Source organism: Podarcis tiliguerta, assembly GCF_965153285.1.
Source record: "Podarcis tiliguerta genome assembly, chromosome: 9".
NCBI classification, from domain to species: Eukaryota; Metazoa; Chordata; class Lepidosauria; order Squamata; family Lacertidae; genus Podarcis; species Podarcis tiliguerta.
In genome coordinates this window covers 55,744,465-55,758,254 of record NC_139542.1, presented here as the reverse complement: position 1 = coordinate 55,758,254, position 13,790 = coordinate 55,744,465, and the positions used below count along the sequence as shown (strand labels likewise).

The following is a 13,790-nucleotide window of genomic DNA, read 5'->3' as shown; positions in this document are numbered from 1 at the left end:
ACAGTGCAACCTCTACTCACGACCACAGTCCAATACGGAGACCTGTCCTTATGGCAAAATAGGTTGCTGGGAGAGGCACCGTTGTGCGCATGTGCAGGCGGCGATTGCCCATTACTGGGCATGCGCAAACCGCAACCACTGCTCCTGCACATGTGCAAACAGCAGCAAACCCACCGGTTACTTCCGGGTTTGCCGTGGTCGCAACTTGGAACATCCGCGAGTGGAGGCGGTTGTAAGTAAAGGTTCTACTCTATATATACAGTGGGTCCAACATACCCCAATAGCCTAATAGGGTTTTGTTTTGTTTTTCAAAAGAACATTACCAACAAGAAATCAGTGTATCAGGTTTGCACTATGAGATGGTTAATTTGTGTCAAAATAAAGCCAGCCTCACAAAATTAACCTTACTAGGTTAAAATTTACTCATTGAGTCCAATGGTTCCTTGCAGTGCTTTGTAATAGGGTGATTGTTGTCGTCGTTGTCGTCATTTATAATCACCTTCTAAGCAACCATCTCAAGGCGATATATGCACAGAAATGTACATGGACAGCAATGATCTCCTCTAGTCATCTTGAAATGGTATAGCCATAAAAAAATGGAATTCATAGTATGGGCAAGATGCTTGGGTATTTTTCTACCCTACTTTGAGAAGTTGATGGGCACAGAATGAACCCCAGGTAGCTTAGGACAATAAGTAACCTCTAGTTTTTGGTTAATGCCCCTCAAATTAACTTCTTGCATATCTGCATACTGATTTAAGGTTGATTTTTTAATAAAAGAGAGTTGTTGTTGTTTATTAAGATGCTTGGCAACCTTTAAAAAACAAATATGAAAGAGTGTTTTCATTGTGTGTGAAACTGCATGGCCCTGTATGCCTGTTTGCAAATCAGCCTCCAAGCCCGGGATGCTGTGACAGTTAGTCCACCTCTTGGTGCATTTTGGAAGGTTACACCAGGTTTGTTCCTTGGTCCATAATTGGTGACCTTCCAAGAATCAGAGCTTCCAGCGCTCAGACTAATGATTGTTTCTTCAGTGCTACCTCTGAAAGTTTTTATTTGTAGTAACACAAATTCTTCCTTCCTAACTAGAATGAAGAGGAAATTGTGGTGGAATGTCGTGTACGGTTCTTGTCTTTTATGGGAGTGGGCAAAGATATCCATACGTTTGCCTTCATTATGGATACGGGGAACCAGCATTTTGAGTGCCACGTTTTCTGGTGTGAGCCCAATGCAGGCAACGTATCAGAAGCCGTCCAGGCGGCTTGTATGGTAAGTGACCACAGAAAACTGTAGTACAATTTGTAGAAGTATTAGAACATTAAAAGAAACCAGTACATGAAATCCCCCTCAAATATTATTTTGTAGTATTTAGCATGAACGCAAAATGACAGGAAAACAATAATTCTATTCATTTTTCAGAGCGCCCTGATAAATTACAATTCTCTCCCCAGTTCTGCGCTCGGATCTTAACATTTAACACCATGATTCTAAATATTAGTGTCAGCTCTCTCCCCCTCCTCTGCTTTAATGCTATTAGCAGTCAATATTGTGAACTGTTACGTGCACAGACTGAAAAGCAGATAAGTAGCATAAAGCATCAGAGTCAAGGAAACAAGCGCCAGCCTTTTGCAAGAGAACAATGTGTCTTTATAGAAAGGAGACAATGGGAAGAACAAATTATAAGATTGATGAGAATAACCAGAGTTCCCTGCTTCAGTGGTATTATTCAGCATCTGCTTCCAGAGGGTTTAGTGGGTACCATCCTTCAAAATTGTCATCCGTTCCCTTGGGCTAATAGAGAAAATACTAGCACTAACCTGAGCAAGTTCTGGCAATCAGAACACAATAACGTTCAATCCTAGGCACTGCCCTCAAATTATATTCTTTTAGATTTAGAGGTGGAAGACTTAAGACAAATCTGCCAACATGGTGAGTTGTTACTCCTTGTATTAGAAAGGACGGTTGTGTATCCAATATCTTAATGATGTGTTGTCCCCGCTAACGTGTAATAATTGTGCAGAGAATGTAAGAAACTGCCAAAATGAGGAAAGACCCGCTCTAAGGATCTACGAGTGCCATGTCTAAGGGCAGATTTGCAAAACTTGTGACGAACCAATCCCATGCAGGTAGCAAAATTAGGAGGTTGATGAACCACCATACACAGTTGCTGCTTTTAAATTTACCATACAGAGCTTGATGGGTCGCATTTAAGCTTGATGGGTCATGATATGTCTGTGTGTTGCCTACTCGGAAGCAAATCCTAAATGATGTTGCAGAACATAGTGAGGAAAGCTCAAGGTACCGAGCCTTGCTAATGATTGCAGAACATCTTTGCTTTCTTTCAGCTACGATACCAGAAGTGCTTGGTAGCCAGACCTCCTTCACAAAAAGTCCGGCCGCCGCCTCCTCCTGCAGACTCGATGACCAGAAGAGTCACGACTAATGTAAAACGGGGGATGTTGTCCCTCATTGACACTTTGAAACAGAAACGTCCCGTTACGGACACGCCATAGCAGCCCTGCAGGAAAAGAAATGGTTTCTCAGAAAACATCTAACAGAAGATACAGTAGTCACATTAAAGAAGATGAACTGATTTTTGGCCTTCCAGTTTAAATTGGTGATGCTTTGTCTTCAGAGAATTTACCCTTATCAAATAATATTAGACAAAAGCATGTTCTCTCGTTCTTGCCACCATCATGTGATATGAAAAGAAGCATGAGTAATTTTTTTGCTGTGAGGTTTCGCACCATGAAGTGGAAGGTCTGTTTTCCAACTGTGTAAATATTATGAACGTTACCTAAATTCACACATACACCAGAAAGGATTATGGCACATTGCTCTTCGGAGAGAACCATGCCCAAATTGATATTCATCCCCATCCTGATTGGGATTTGTCACAAGCAGTCCTTGTATCCTGCAGCACTTTGTCCTCATTTTTAACACTGAAGTACATACCAAGTATTAGTTACCATTGTATTATTGTAATATGAATATTGAGCTGCTTTTTTTTTTTTTAAGAAACTGCATTCATTAACCAATCTTCCATCTTGTGCACCCTAGTAACCATTTTTCATCTTCTGTCGGCCAGTTGGGTTTGCTTCAACACGACAGTTTCCTATGCAGATTGCAGTTTGATTGGAAGGAGCGTGCAAACGATATTATAATTGTGACAATCACATGTGTATCGGTTTCAGTGACATGCCGGTGCTGGGAATGACCCTTTCCCAGGCATATGTATGCACAAGAAAATAGATGTGCTCTATTGTCGCATGGTATTAACTACATTTGGTTTGCATGCTTTTTTCTCGTAAAGAAGCACTGCCCCCGTAGCAGATCATCACCTTTGAAATGCCCTTCAGTTCTGAAATCGAGCTTGTCATTTAGGAGTTCAGAGAGCCGCCTGGGAGGATATGCTGGGATTTTTGCTTCGAAACATAAATCGCAGCACTGGTGACACTAAGGCTCAAGCGCTTCTTAGCATTTTCTATAGATGCTGGTCTATGTTTTTAAATGTTTCTACCCTGATACAGGCAGGAAGCAAAGGTAAGGACCTGATAGATGCATGAGGTTAAAAATAGTAAAGCCAAAATGTACCTTAATCCTTGGCCAGTCGTCTACAAGGATCAGTGCATCAGAAATGGAATTTCAGCAATACAGCATGAGTAAAACATCTTTAACTGAGAAGAGGAAGGAAGATTAAGGTATCCTTTGTTACTTTTCCTATGACAGGGTTTGCATTAGGTAACTGTGAATGTGCATGGGTTTTTCCTTACTTGAGTTCTGTCACTAGAACTATGTCCTCCAGAGGTTGGGTGCTGAGCGCACCTAAATGACATTTTTGCTGTGCAAGATCCATTTTAATTTGCAGCCTTCCAAGGAGCTATATTTTACTTTGATTTTAAATTAAGAAATCATGTCACCTCCCAGTAGATTTTGGAACACCCACCGACCACCACATTTGACCTTTGCAGTGCCAAGTGAAACTTGTTGCAAATCCCACAACCGACTCCACATGCTAGTTCCTTATAACTGCACCTTATGCTGTGTGTTTTGGATAGTTTTTAATATTTTTCATGTGTCATGTGTAGCACATTTTCACTTGCGCAGCTGCCAAAGGAAAAGCCTTAGAATCCATTCATGCCTTGGGGCCGTGGCAGAGGTCAGGCCCCAGAGTGTCGAATGTACAGTTGAAGAGGGTAAGGGAAGGCAAGCTTGTGTTTGGCACTCTCCTCCAAAAACTATTAAAGAGGAGATTATATCAAAAACTACTAAAGGGGAGATTATATCAATGCATACAGGAGTAAGCCACAATACCTCCTGTTTGTTCACAAGTGCAATGTGGAGTCATGTGTGAATCAGTCTGTAGTAGCCCAACAATCTGTAGCATAAGGAATTAGGCAGAATACTACACTACTGTCAATCAGTAGTGTCAGTCCTGAAAGGTGTCAAGATAAAAAAATGCTCCTTCCAGTTATTTCTTGCACAAATAGGAAAAGCAATGCGCACAATCATGCAAGTGTGTTTTGACGAAATTTGTACCCAATTGTAGCTTGACACCATGAGTGCGCACTGCAAAACAGTGCTGCGTGTGCCATTTCAGTACACAAAAATCTCTGTGTGTGCAAGAGTTTCTTGTGCTTCTGAAGCAGACAGAAATAGGCGAATGATAGGAAGAGGAGCAACTAGGAACAGTAGAGAGTTGGGGGGGATGATGTCCACTGCTCAAAAAACCCCAACCACATGTCAGCATCCACAGCTGCTTCCATTTGGCTCACATATCCTAAAAGGTTTCTCTTCCTTTTCCCTCCTCCGCTGAGGAACAGCTGCTGCCAAACCAAGCATTGTGCTCACTTGCTTTTACCTCTCTAAAGGCAGCATTGGGCTTGCTTTCATGCGCATGTTTATCACCTGATCAGTACCACCTCGAGCAGTGGCTTGCATGTGTGACTGAGACACCAGATCACAACCCCTTCCATATCACCTCAAACACACCGCTTCTCAGTGGAGCTAGGTCACACATCCAACTGCAGGTCATCAATTGCTGAATCATCAATTCAGGCATGTGTGAATTAGCCCACAATGTCCCAAGAGCTACAAAATGGAAAACTTAGCAACTCCCCCCCCCCCTCCCCATTTTTATGATGTATAGTTTGCAGGTTAACAAGACCAGAAATGAGCCTATGCATAAAGAGACTAAACCCTTATTATTTTCCAGTTAACTTTACAGAGGTAGTAAGGTCCGTTACCTTCCAAGAGAAGTAACCCTAAGGGGTGTAGCCTCCTGGCTTTATTGCTCTAAAAGTCGCATCCATTGTACTCCTAAAGTAGACAAATGCTTGGGTCTGCCTTTGCTAAGGTATTACCATTCTCACTTTCCTCCTGAAGAAAATAATCTGGCTCACTCTCTCCATTTTTAGAAAGTACATGCTGACTACTAGCAGCTCTCCTCAAATAAAAATTAAAAAATCATAAAATTGCAAACCAATAGTTTGTTATATGGCTATGCTCCATTCTCATTAAGTACTTAAACCCAAGCAGGAAACCTTAACTCATTTGTGTCTTAATTGGCATAGAGTTTTTCTAGAGTATGACCTTTTCACATTCAGAAGAAAATGCAAGACATGCTTGCTGAAAACATTGAGTAGACCAAGCATTTCTTTTTCAACTAGCTTTTGGTTTAGTTGCAAAGTTTCAAAAGCTTTAAAAACTTTTTATTCTTTTCAGCATTATAAGTCCCACCAGCTGAGAGTTGCATCCCACTCCTTGAAAATCAAACTTGTTATAAGCTTATTTTATCTGAACCTTCTTTATGGAATCTCCATTGTAGAGGTAGTGTCTCTGAATACCAGATGCTGAGGACTAAACAATAGGAAAGGCCACACTTGTGAGCTCCCAAAGGGCATCAGGCTGGCCACTGCTGGAAACAGAAAGCAGCAAGGCAGTTCTTACCAGACAAAAAAAAAACATAAAACATTTCTCAATGATGGCCAAAATACATGTATGGGTTGAATGCGAACAAATGCCAATGACTTACTCAATGTTGTAGTGACACTTCTGTTATCTATGCATTCTTTATAATTGCACAAGGCAGCCATGTTCACTATGCCTTGGACGTTTCATGTCTTTTTTTGATTAACTTGTTAAATACAGCTTAAATATTTTTATTTTATTTATTCTATTTTTACTGAAATATTCTTCGATTATGTTGACATATCTTTATTACTGGATGTGATCGCACACGATAATCCAGTGCTAAGTAATCTCAGTGTACTATAGGTTGCCTAAAGACAGAGGATTTTTGTAATTATTTGTAGTCACCTTTTTAATTAACTGAATATGTAGAAGTAAAATGGCAAAAATAACATGTAAAGCTAACTTCTATTATTTTTTAAAAACACAAAAAGCAAGTTAGATGCTGCTCTCACGGACCACCTCATTTGCGTACTCCGTTGAAGGAAGGGAGATTGTTAACCAGTCATTTGTGATAGCTTAATTAATGCCTTTTTTTCTGCCCCAACCCACAGCAGTTCTTTGATGCTGCTTGTTGCTTCGTTTATACAGAACAAGTACTATTTCTTTAAAAACATGTTTTTTCATAGAGATGAAGAAATGCCTAAAAACGGAAAGAAATTTGCATGAAACGCCATCAATCCTACTTCTGTAACAAGGAGGTCTTAATGATAAACTTTGTGTGCAAAGCCTTTAATAGCTGAGTAGAAGAAAATCTACAGAAAGCTGAATACAAAGATGGCACCGTCTACAAAGCTTTAAGAACTTGTTTATTTGTTAAAGAACTCTGCAGTCAATTAAACAGATCACATATGGAGGGAAACTGCTATTTTTATCGCATTAGCTCACAAAAGCTGAGCCTCTCTAGAGCTCTATCATTACCATCATTAGCTCCTCTCTCTGGCAGGCATAGTTATTTTGAGGGAGAGAAGTGTGAATAGCAGAAGTAGGTTTGATTTATTTCACTATCTGCAAAAGAGAAAGGAGAAAATACACACAGTTTATCAGTAAGAGCTCTCGCTATTACGTGAAGTAGTTGATTTTAAAACAGAAAGGTTTTTTCCACCATTGTCCACTTTTTACACATTTAAATGTAATCTGTTGCAAGAATAAATTTAGCTGCATTAACTACTGGCCTCTTGTGTTTATGTCGCTGGGAGCTTAGTGATTTCACAAGAAAAGCCACCACTCTAAAAATACTCGTCTTAGCTTTGTAAAAAGAAATGGTTATTATTCCTTTTCGGCTATGTAATCTCTGGATTAAAATATAAAATAGGGCAGATTTTAATGAGAGTAGGTTTACTAAAGGAAAAAGATGATTTTTGAATATTTTACAAAAGTATGGAGAAAACGCAGCCAGATGGATGGAGTATAAATAACTATTATTATTATTATTATTATTATTACCTAACGCAATAGTACTCTCAACTGTAGATGCCAGCCAAAACACTTCTGGTTTGCCACGTTATGCATCCTATTCAATTTACCCACCACCAAATGCTTAATTGCTCCTGATATGTTATATATAATGAATACTGTTTCATATGGAACAGAAATTTTCTTCCAACATCTGAAAAGATACCTAGGCATCTCAGTTAACTATGCCTCATGGGTATATTTTACACATGATATATGAATGCCCTTTAAACATTACAGAAAGAATACAGTCAACCTATAAGGAAGCACAGAACATTTGTCTTTCCTGTAATGATCTAGGACTAATGCATATGTGTTACAACTGAGCCTATAAAATCCTTAGTTACAAAAGATACTAAGTGGCTAGGGCGCAGGGACACAGAAAATAACAGACTAGAGTTATGAAAGGCATTAATCAGCAATTGTTTAATAGGTTTGTTTCCATTTAACTATGCTGCCTAATGAGCCAAATATTTATATTGACGTCCTAGTAGAGTTCAGTGTCTAGCCGCAGCAACATGAAACCATCCAGTAATTATGCTCCCTCACAAAGAAAGCCCGGAAATGTTCTTGTCCTTTTTCTTTGAGGTTGTGATGTCCTATTCTTAAAGCCAAAATGGTCACAAATTGCTTTTTTTAAATAAAAAAGCCAGTCCTTTTGGAAGAGAAGATTTGAGCAGATTATTAAACAGGCTGAAGTCTTGAAAGATCACTCTGCAGACTGGAACCAATTTTAGAAAAAGATACAAGGTAAGGTATTCAAAATTCCCAAGGCTTTACACTGAAATATCTAGAAAATAAGAACTGAAATCCACTTCTACTTTTTAGAAGCCCTGTTCTTCTTTACAATTGTAATTCAGTACCTGTAAGTTTTTACTTAGACAGAATCTGTCTGCTGTATTCTAAGCTGATCATCTATTGCCCATGAAACCTCTGGTTTACCCCTGTCTGCATAATCTGATACTGTATATTAATTTAAGCATTTTGACATTCAAAGTTCATTGAGATAAAAGCCTTTCTGCAGAACAGCCCCTCTGCTACCATAATAATAGCTTTGGAAAAGGCATGTGAGCATCTTAACTGCTGCCTAGAGCAGTTTGGTCCCTATGCAGATGAATACTGAATGCCCAAGGGTTTTCGTTTTTTACCATTAGAGGAATGCAAGTTTCAAATTTTGAAAGAATTACGGTTAAAAACTGAGTTACAAAAGGCAATCTTCAAAGCCACGGACGAGAATGCTTGACTGTAGAAGAAAGTGAGGGCTCTTTTGTCTTGATCAGCTTTTTGGATGTAGAAGGGCTAAGTGTGCCATGAGTTCCACCCCAATTATAATAATAATGGTTAGTCGAAATATGGGATCGGTTTCCTTGTGGGTTGAAGTATGGCACCATTACCGGAGGCAGGACGATTTCGACAGGTTTCAAGACCATCACACTATCGTCAAGCTTTGGTTTTCTGATGTTTCGATGCTTTTCAAACATCTTTTGCATGGAAGCTGCAGTAAGAGAATTCTTGGACATCATTGGCAGAGACGAGTTCGAGGGGGGTTGGACTGTTTTCTTCAGGGGAACAGAACTATTTGTCTGGTTCACAGATTTTTGAGAGGCACTGGAAGCTAAATTAGAGACGGAAGTATCTGACTCAATCATGCCCGGTTTCATTTCTCGATCCAGGAACTCCTGAATTTTGGACTTTATCATTGCCTCTTTAGTAGGTGTCTTTGGCTGGGTTACTTTCGGTTTCTTTTTCTTTTTCTCTTCTCTCTTAGCTGGCTTTGCTAAGTCAATCCCTTCCAATAACCCTTTTGCCGCAGCACGAGCTAAAACATCTTTCACAGACACCGTCTCTGATGGATCCCTCTGTAAAGTTAAAAGGGACACATCATCAGCAAAACCAAATCACAGCTCTGAAGAAGGGCAGCCAGTGTCATCCACGGCACATAGAAATATAGGAAAATGACACCCTTAGTTCTGAGAAAGCAATTCACGTTAGCATTTGTTGTGCATTTCAGAAGAAGTAGCTGCTGTTCTAAGTATCTACTGTTACCACCATTCTGCAGACCTCATTGTCCTTATTATCATATAGGGCAGGAGTAGCTAACCTCTGACTCTCTCCAGTTGTTGCTGGAACTACAGTTTTCAACTTCCCCAACTACTGGCTATGCTGGTTGGAGTTAACGGGAGTTGGAGGTCAACATCCCCTGGAGAACCAGAGCAGGGGCTCCCTACCTGGGCGATTCTACCCTCCTTGCTTTCCAGTTCAACTATATAGTGTTACCTTGAGTTACAAACACCTGGAAGAGTTACCTCGAGTTGAAAACTTTGCCTCAGGGTGAGAATGGAAATCGTGTGCCAGCGACAGCAAAAGGCCCCATTAGCGAAAGCACGCCTCTAGTTAAGAACAGTTTCAGGTTAGGAATGGACCTCTGGAACGAATTAAGTTTTTAACTAGAGGTACCACTGTACTGTAGTAACAGTAAAGAAAAATAACCTCCCTAGCATCATATTAGGTGAAAGGTGAAGGACCCCTGGACGGTTAAGTCCAGTCAAAGGGGACTGGGGTTGCGGCGCTCATTTCACTTTCAGCCCAAGGGAGATGGTGTTTGTCCACAGACAGCTTTCTGGGTCATGTGGCCAGCATGACTAAACCGTTTCTGGCGCAACAGAACACCATGACAGAAGCCAGAGTGCACGGAAACACCATTTACCTTCCCGCCACAGCGGTAACTATTTATCTACTTACACTGGTGTGATTTCGAACTGCTAGGTTGGCAGGAGCTGGGACAGAGCAATAGAAGCTCACCCCATTGCGCAGATTCGAACCACCGACCTTCTGATTGGCAAGCCCAAGAGGCTCAGTGGTTTACACCACAACACCACCTGCTCCCCTTAAGCATCATATTACCAGATGGCAAACAATACGATTAAAGTAAGATAGCTTTGAAACAGATGGAGATCTTTTGATCTCACCTCCACCATGGAATTGTTTGGTGATCTTGGACGACTCACCATTACCTGCATTCAGTTTAAGAATACTTTTAGTTCTCAGGACACTACAAGATAGTTTTTAGACTAAATAACGCGAATAAGCAGGCACTTCCAATGGTTCTGGAGGCTGCAGGGAAGTTCTGCTGGCAGAGCATGAGGCCTGCTTATGAAAGGCGGCCTCGGGGCAGCCATTGACATTCTGCGGCTGCCCCTATGCTCTGTGGGGTGGTAGGAAGAGGAAAGGAAGGGTGAAACGAACGCTGCAAAACAGGAAAAAAGGTTAATCTTTATCTGGGACCCTGACTTTTTCAGCAGATCAGTGGGGTGGTATGTTGGGGCAGGTGGGGGGTGGACACAGATTGCATACTACTGAACCGGGCAAAGGAAACGAGAGCACATTTCTTAGAGAGACAACATAACAGCCAAGAAATTTACAAAATGCAGTTGAGGGAGATTATGTATATCGACTGGGAATTGTGCACAATGCCTTCTTCGTGGACAGATTACTTGCACAATGGTTGGCTGTTAAGCATGTTAACTGTTAAATCTACACTACCTTTCATCTATATCCAAGAATTCACTAGCAAAAAAAATTCAAAATATCAAAACACTTCATTTTATTGGTTATATTACTTTTTCTTTTTCTTTTACTAGTACTTACCTCTCGGGATAGAACAGCTATAAAACAGCTATTAGAAATATCTGATGGCTCCAGTCGGAAAAAGTTTGCTGCAGACAAGCTTATTTCTGATTTGCAACACAATGGAAGAACAGGCGGACAAAGCCTACAGTGGATATTAACACAAAGTATTGAATCACCACCATGTGCCCTTAAGTAAAATGCAATTTTAGTCAATTGTGGCCTCCCTGTAGTTTTCTTAAAAAAACAAAAGCTAAGAGCTGTCATGAACGGTTTTTCCTAAGTATATTAAACACACTGTTTTCATTTAAATGGGCAGCAACTGTTCCCAATTGTGCTGGGGTTAAAAAAAAAAAACCATTAAAGATTTCTTAGTTTACAAAAATACGTGAATTGTCTCTTTTTTTCAAGTTGCGTTTTCTACAGGTCAGTTTCATTTGTTGTGAGACATTAGTGTTGCATACAGTGTTAGGTTAGCAAGAAAAGGGGGAGAAAAGGGGAGGGCGAGAGGGGTGGGTGACGATGCTTCTAGTCTTCTACAGTGGTACCTCAGTTTTCGAACGTAATCCATTCCAGAAGACCATTTGAGTTCTGAAATGTTCAAAAACCGAAAACTCAATAGCTGACAGTTAGGCCTCAGGATCTTGCACTCAGCGGAAGCCGTGTGGCATATTCAACTTCCGAGGCGTATTCAAAAACCGAAGCATTTACTTCCAGGTTTACGGCGTTCGAAAACCGAAATGTTTGTGAATGGAGATGTTCAAAAACCAAGGTACCGTTGTACTTAGTACATGTGTGGGGTTTTGTGTCAGCGTCACTTGTGTGGGTTCTCTTCCTATTCGCTTGTTGTATCTCCTTGGTGGTGAGAGAGGTTGGGGTGGTCTAGGTGTGGTTGGTTGACTTTGGTTGGCTGTAGTGAGAACTGTTTTTGTGTCTGAGCAGGGTGTGTGTGTGTGTGTGTTTGTTTGTTTGGATCAGATCAGGTTAGCCAGATTGATTCGTATGCTGTCAGTGGGTTCTTGTTGTTGTCTTGTCGGGCTGTGTATTGGGGTGAAGGTGTCTTCTTCTATTTGTCCCCATGTCATTTTCAGTTTGTTGGTTAGTTTTTCTAATAAGGCTGTTTCCCTATTGGTTCATGCTTACTCCTGACAGGTCTCTCCAGTGTCTGGCTATGATGCTTCTGGCTGCTGAGAGTAGGTGGGTTATGAGCTCTTTATGTGTGAGTGGGCATTATTATCTTGGAAGATTTTTAGTACGGCCAGTTCTGGGGTGACTTCTAATACTTGCTTAGTTATTTTGCATATTTCTGTTACGAGTATTGTCCAGAAGAGTTTATAACTTCACGTTCTTAGGTTTAGGGCAGAGCTTTCCAAACTCCTCAGGTCGGTAACACACTTCTTAGACATGTATCATTTCATGACACAGTAATTCAGGTTTACTAGCAAACCAGAGGTTAAACTTAACCCCTTTGCAGTCCCAGGAGGGTCACCAAATCACATTACATAAATCAGCAACCTAGGCAGAAATCCATTCTGGGCATCAGTCATTTTGCCCATTTTTTTTAAGTTGTCACAATGTGTAAACTGCCCTCAAAAAAAGTACTTGGGATTTTCCTGAAGAACAGCAAATCTGTTGTTTCTGGTGCAAGAGAAGTGTTAATGACCAGATGGTTCAATAGCAATCCTTTTCTCTGTATGCCACAACCGTACAATCAAGGGCTTGGTTCGCACATCACAATAAACTATAGCTTGAAATAAACTCAAACTTCTGAGCATCTCAAACTACAGTTTGAGTTTCCGTCATACTCCTCCCCTTCTCGAACCCAAGTAACAATGTGTGGACTGGGCTACACAATGGTATCAATGGGGGCCATGCACTCTGCATGGCTGGATGGGCTCTCATCCTGTTTTTTCTAGTAGCATCTACATACTAAAGCAGACATGCAAAAACTGACATATGAAGATGGTCATCCTGACAGAAAGACACATCAATTTCATGAGTAGAAGGTTTGGGGTTTTTTTTTTAATTCACCAGCTACTAATGTCATTGAATTAGCTACAATAGGTATAGCAGCTGGACAGGATTCTATGCTCAAGCTCTGAGTACTCTCTACAGTTGTGAAACAGAATGAATGGGGTAGGGACTATGTGGCACTGTAAGCCCTGCATCAGCAGAAGAATGTAATTCACAACCAATAAAAGCCTTACTTGTAAGGCTGGGCCTTGGGTCCTTCTGCTCCAGATGCCAGGGCTTTGTTCACCACAACTTCATTTTCTTCTGGGTAAACTGAACAAGTGCAGTAGACAATAGCTTGCACTCTGCTAACTGTAAGAAGAAAATCCAACTGTTAATAATTTCTAGTTTAAGCACACTTTAAATATTAAACACATGTCACTAACTGATGTTAAAAACATTTAAAGTTGAACCAATTTGTATAGATGTATTGAACATTACCATCTTATAACTAAAGCAACCAGGAATTCACATTTTGTCATGAGTAAATCATATGTTCCATTAAAAGCCCACCCCAACTAGGGACCCAGATGCTGATCCCCTTTCTTCTATATAATCTAAAACCTTTTCACATTCCCTACAACCATATTGTGCCACTAACATGCCCTACCATCCATTTCCGGCTAGGATTATAAGTTTATGGCTGTGCCTTTAATAGCAACTTGATTTACAGACATCAGCAAGTAATATTTATCTCACTTCCTTGTGATGTCTGTCTAGCACCC

General features: G+C 40.6%; 2 protein-coding genes across 26 annotated transcripts in view; one reads left to right on the top strand and one right to left on the bottom strand.

Moving 5' to 3' along the window:
* Positions 1 to 7,137, top strand: part of APBB2 (amyloid beta precursor protein binding family B member 2) — a 170,071-nt gene extending 162,934 nt beyond the window's left edge. For all 25 annotated transcript variants that reach the window (XM_083458188.1, XM_083458172.1, XM_083458178.1 and 22 more), the window contains 2 exons: positions 1,090 to 1,269; positions 2,346 to 7,137. In XM_083458188.1, the coding sequence (XP_083314314.1) occupies positions 1,090 to 1,269; positions 2,346 to 2,513 (348 nt within the window). In that variant the 3' untranslated portion in view covers positions 2,514 to 7,137. The remainder of the gene's footprint in view (positions 1 to 1,089; positions 1,270 to 2,345) is intronic.
* A 687-nt stretch (positions 7,138 to 7,824) lies between these two features.
* The window catches only part of NSUN7 (NOP2/Sun RNA methyltransferase family member 7), a 29,430-nt gene continuing 23,464 nt past the window's right edge, over positions 7,825 to 13,790 (bottom strand). Inside the window, exons 12-14 of the mRNA XM_083458532.1 lie at positions 13,260 to 13,377; positions 11,074 to 11,197; positions 7,825 to 9,284 (exon numbers count right to left, since the gene is read on the bottom strand). Coding sequence (XP_083314658.1) covers positions 8,643 to 9,284; positions 11,074 to 11,197; positions 13,260 to 13,377 — 884 coding nt within the window. The 3' untranslated portion in view covers positions 7,825 to 8,642. The remainder of the gene's footprint in view (positions 9,285 to 11,073; positions 11,198 to 13,259; positions 13,378 to 13,790) is intronic.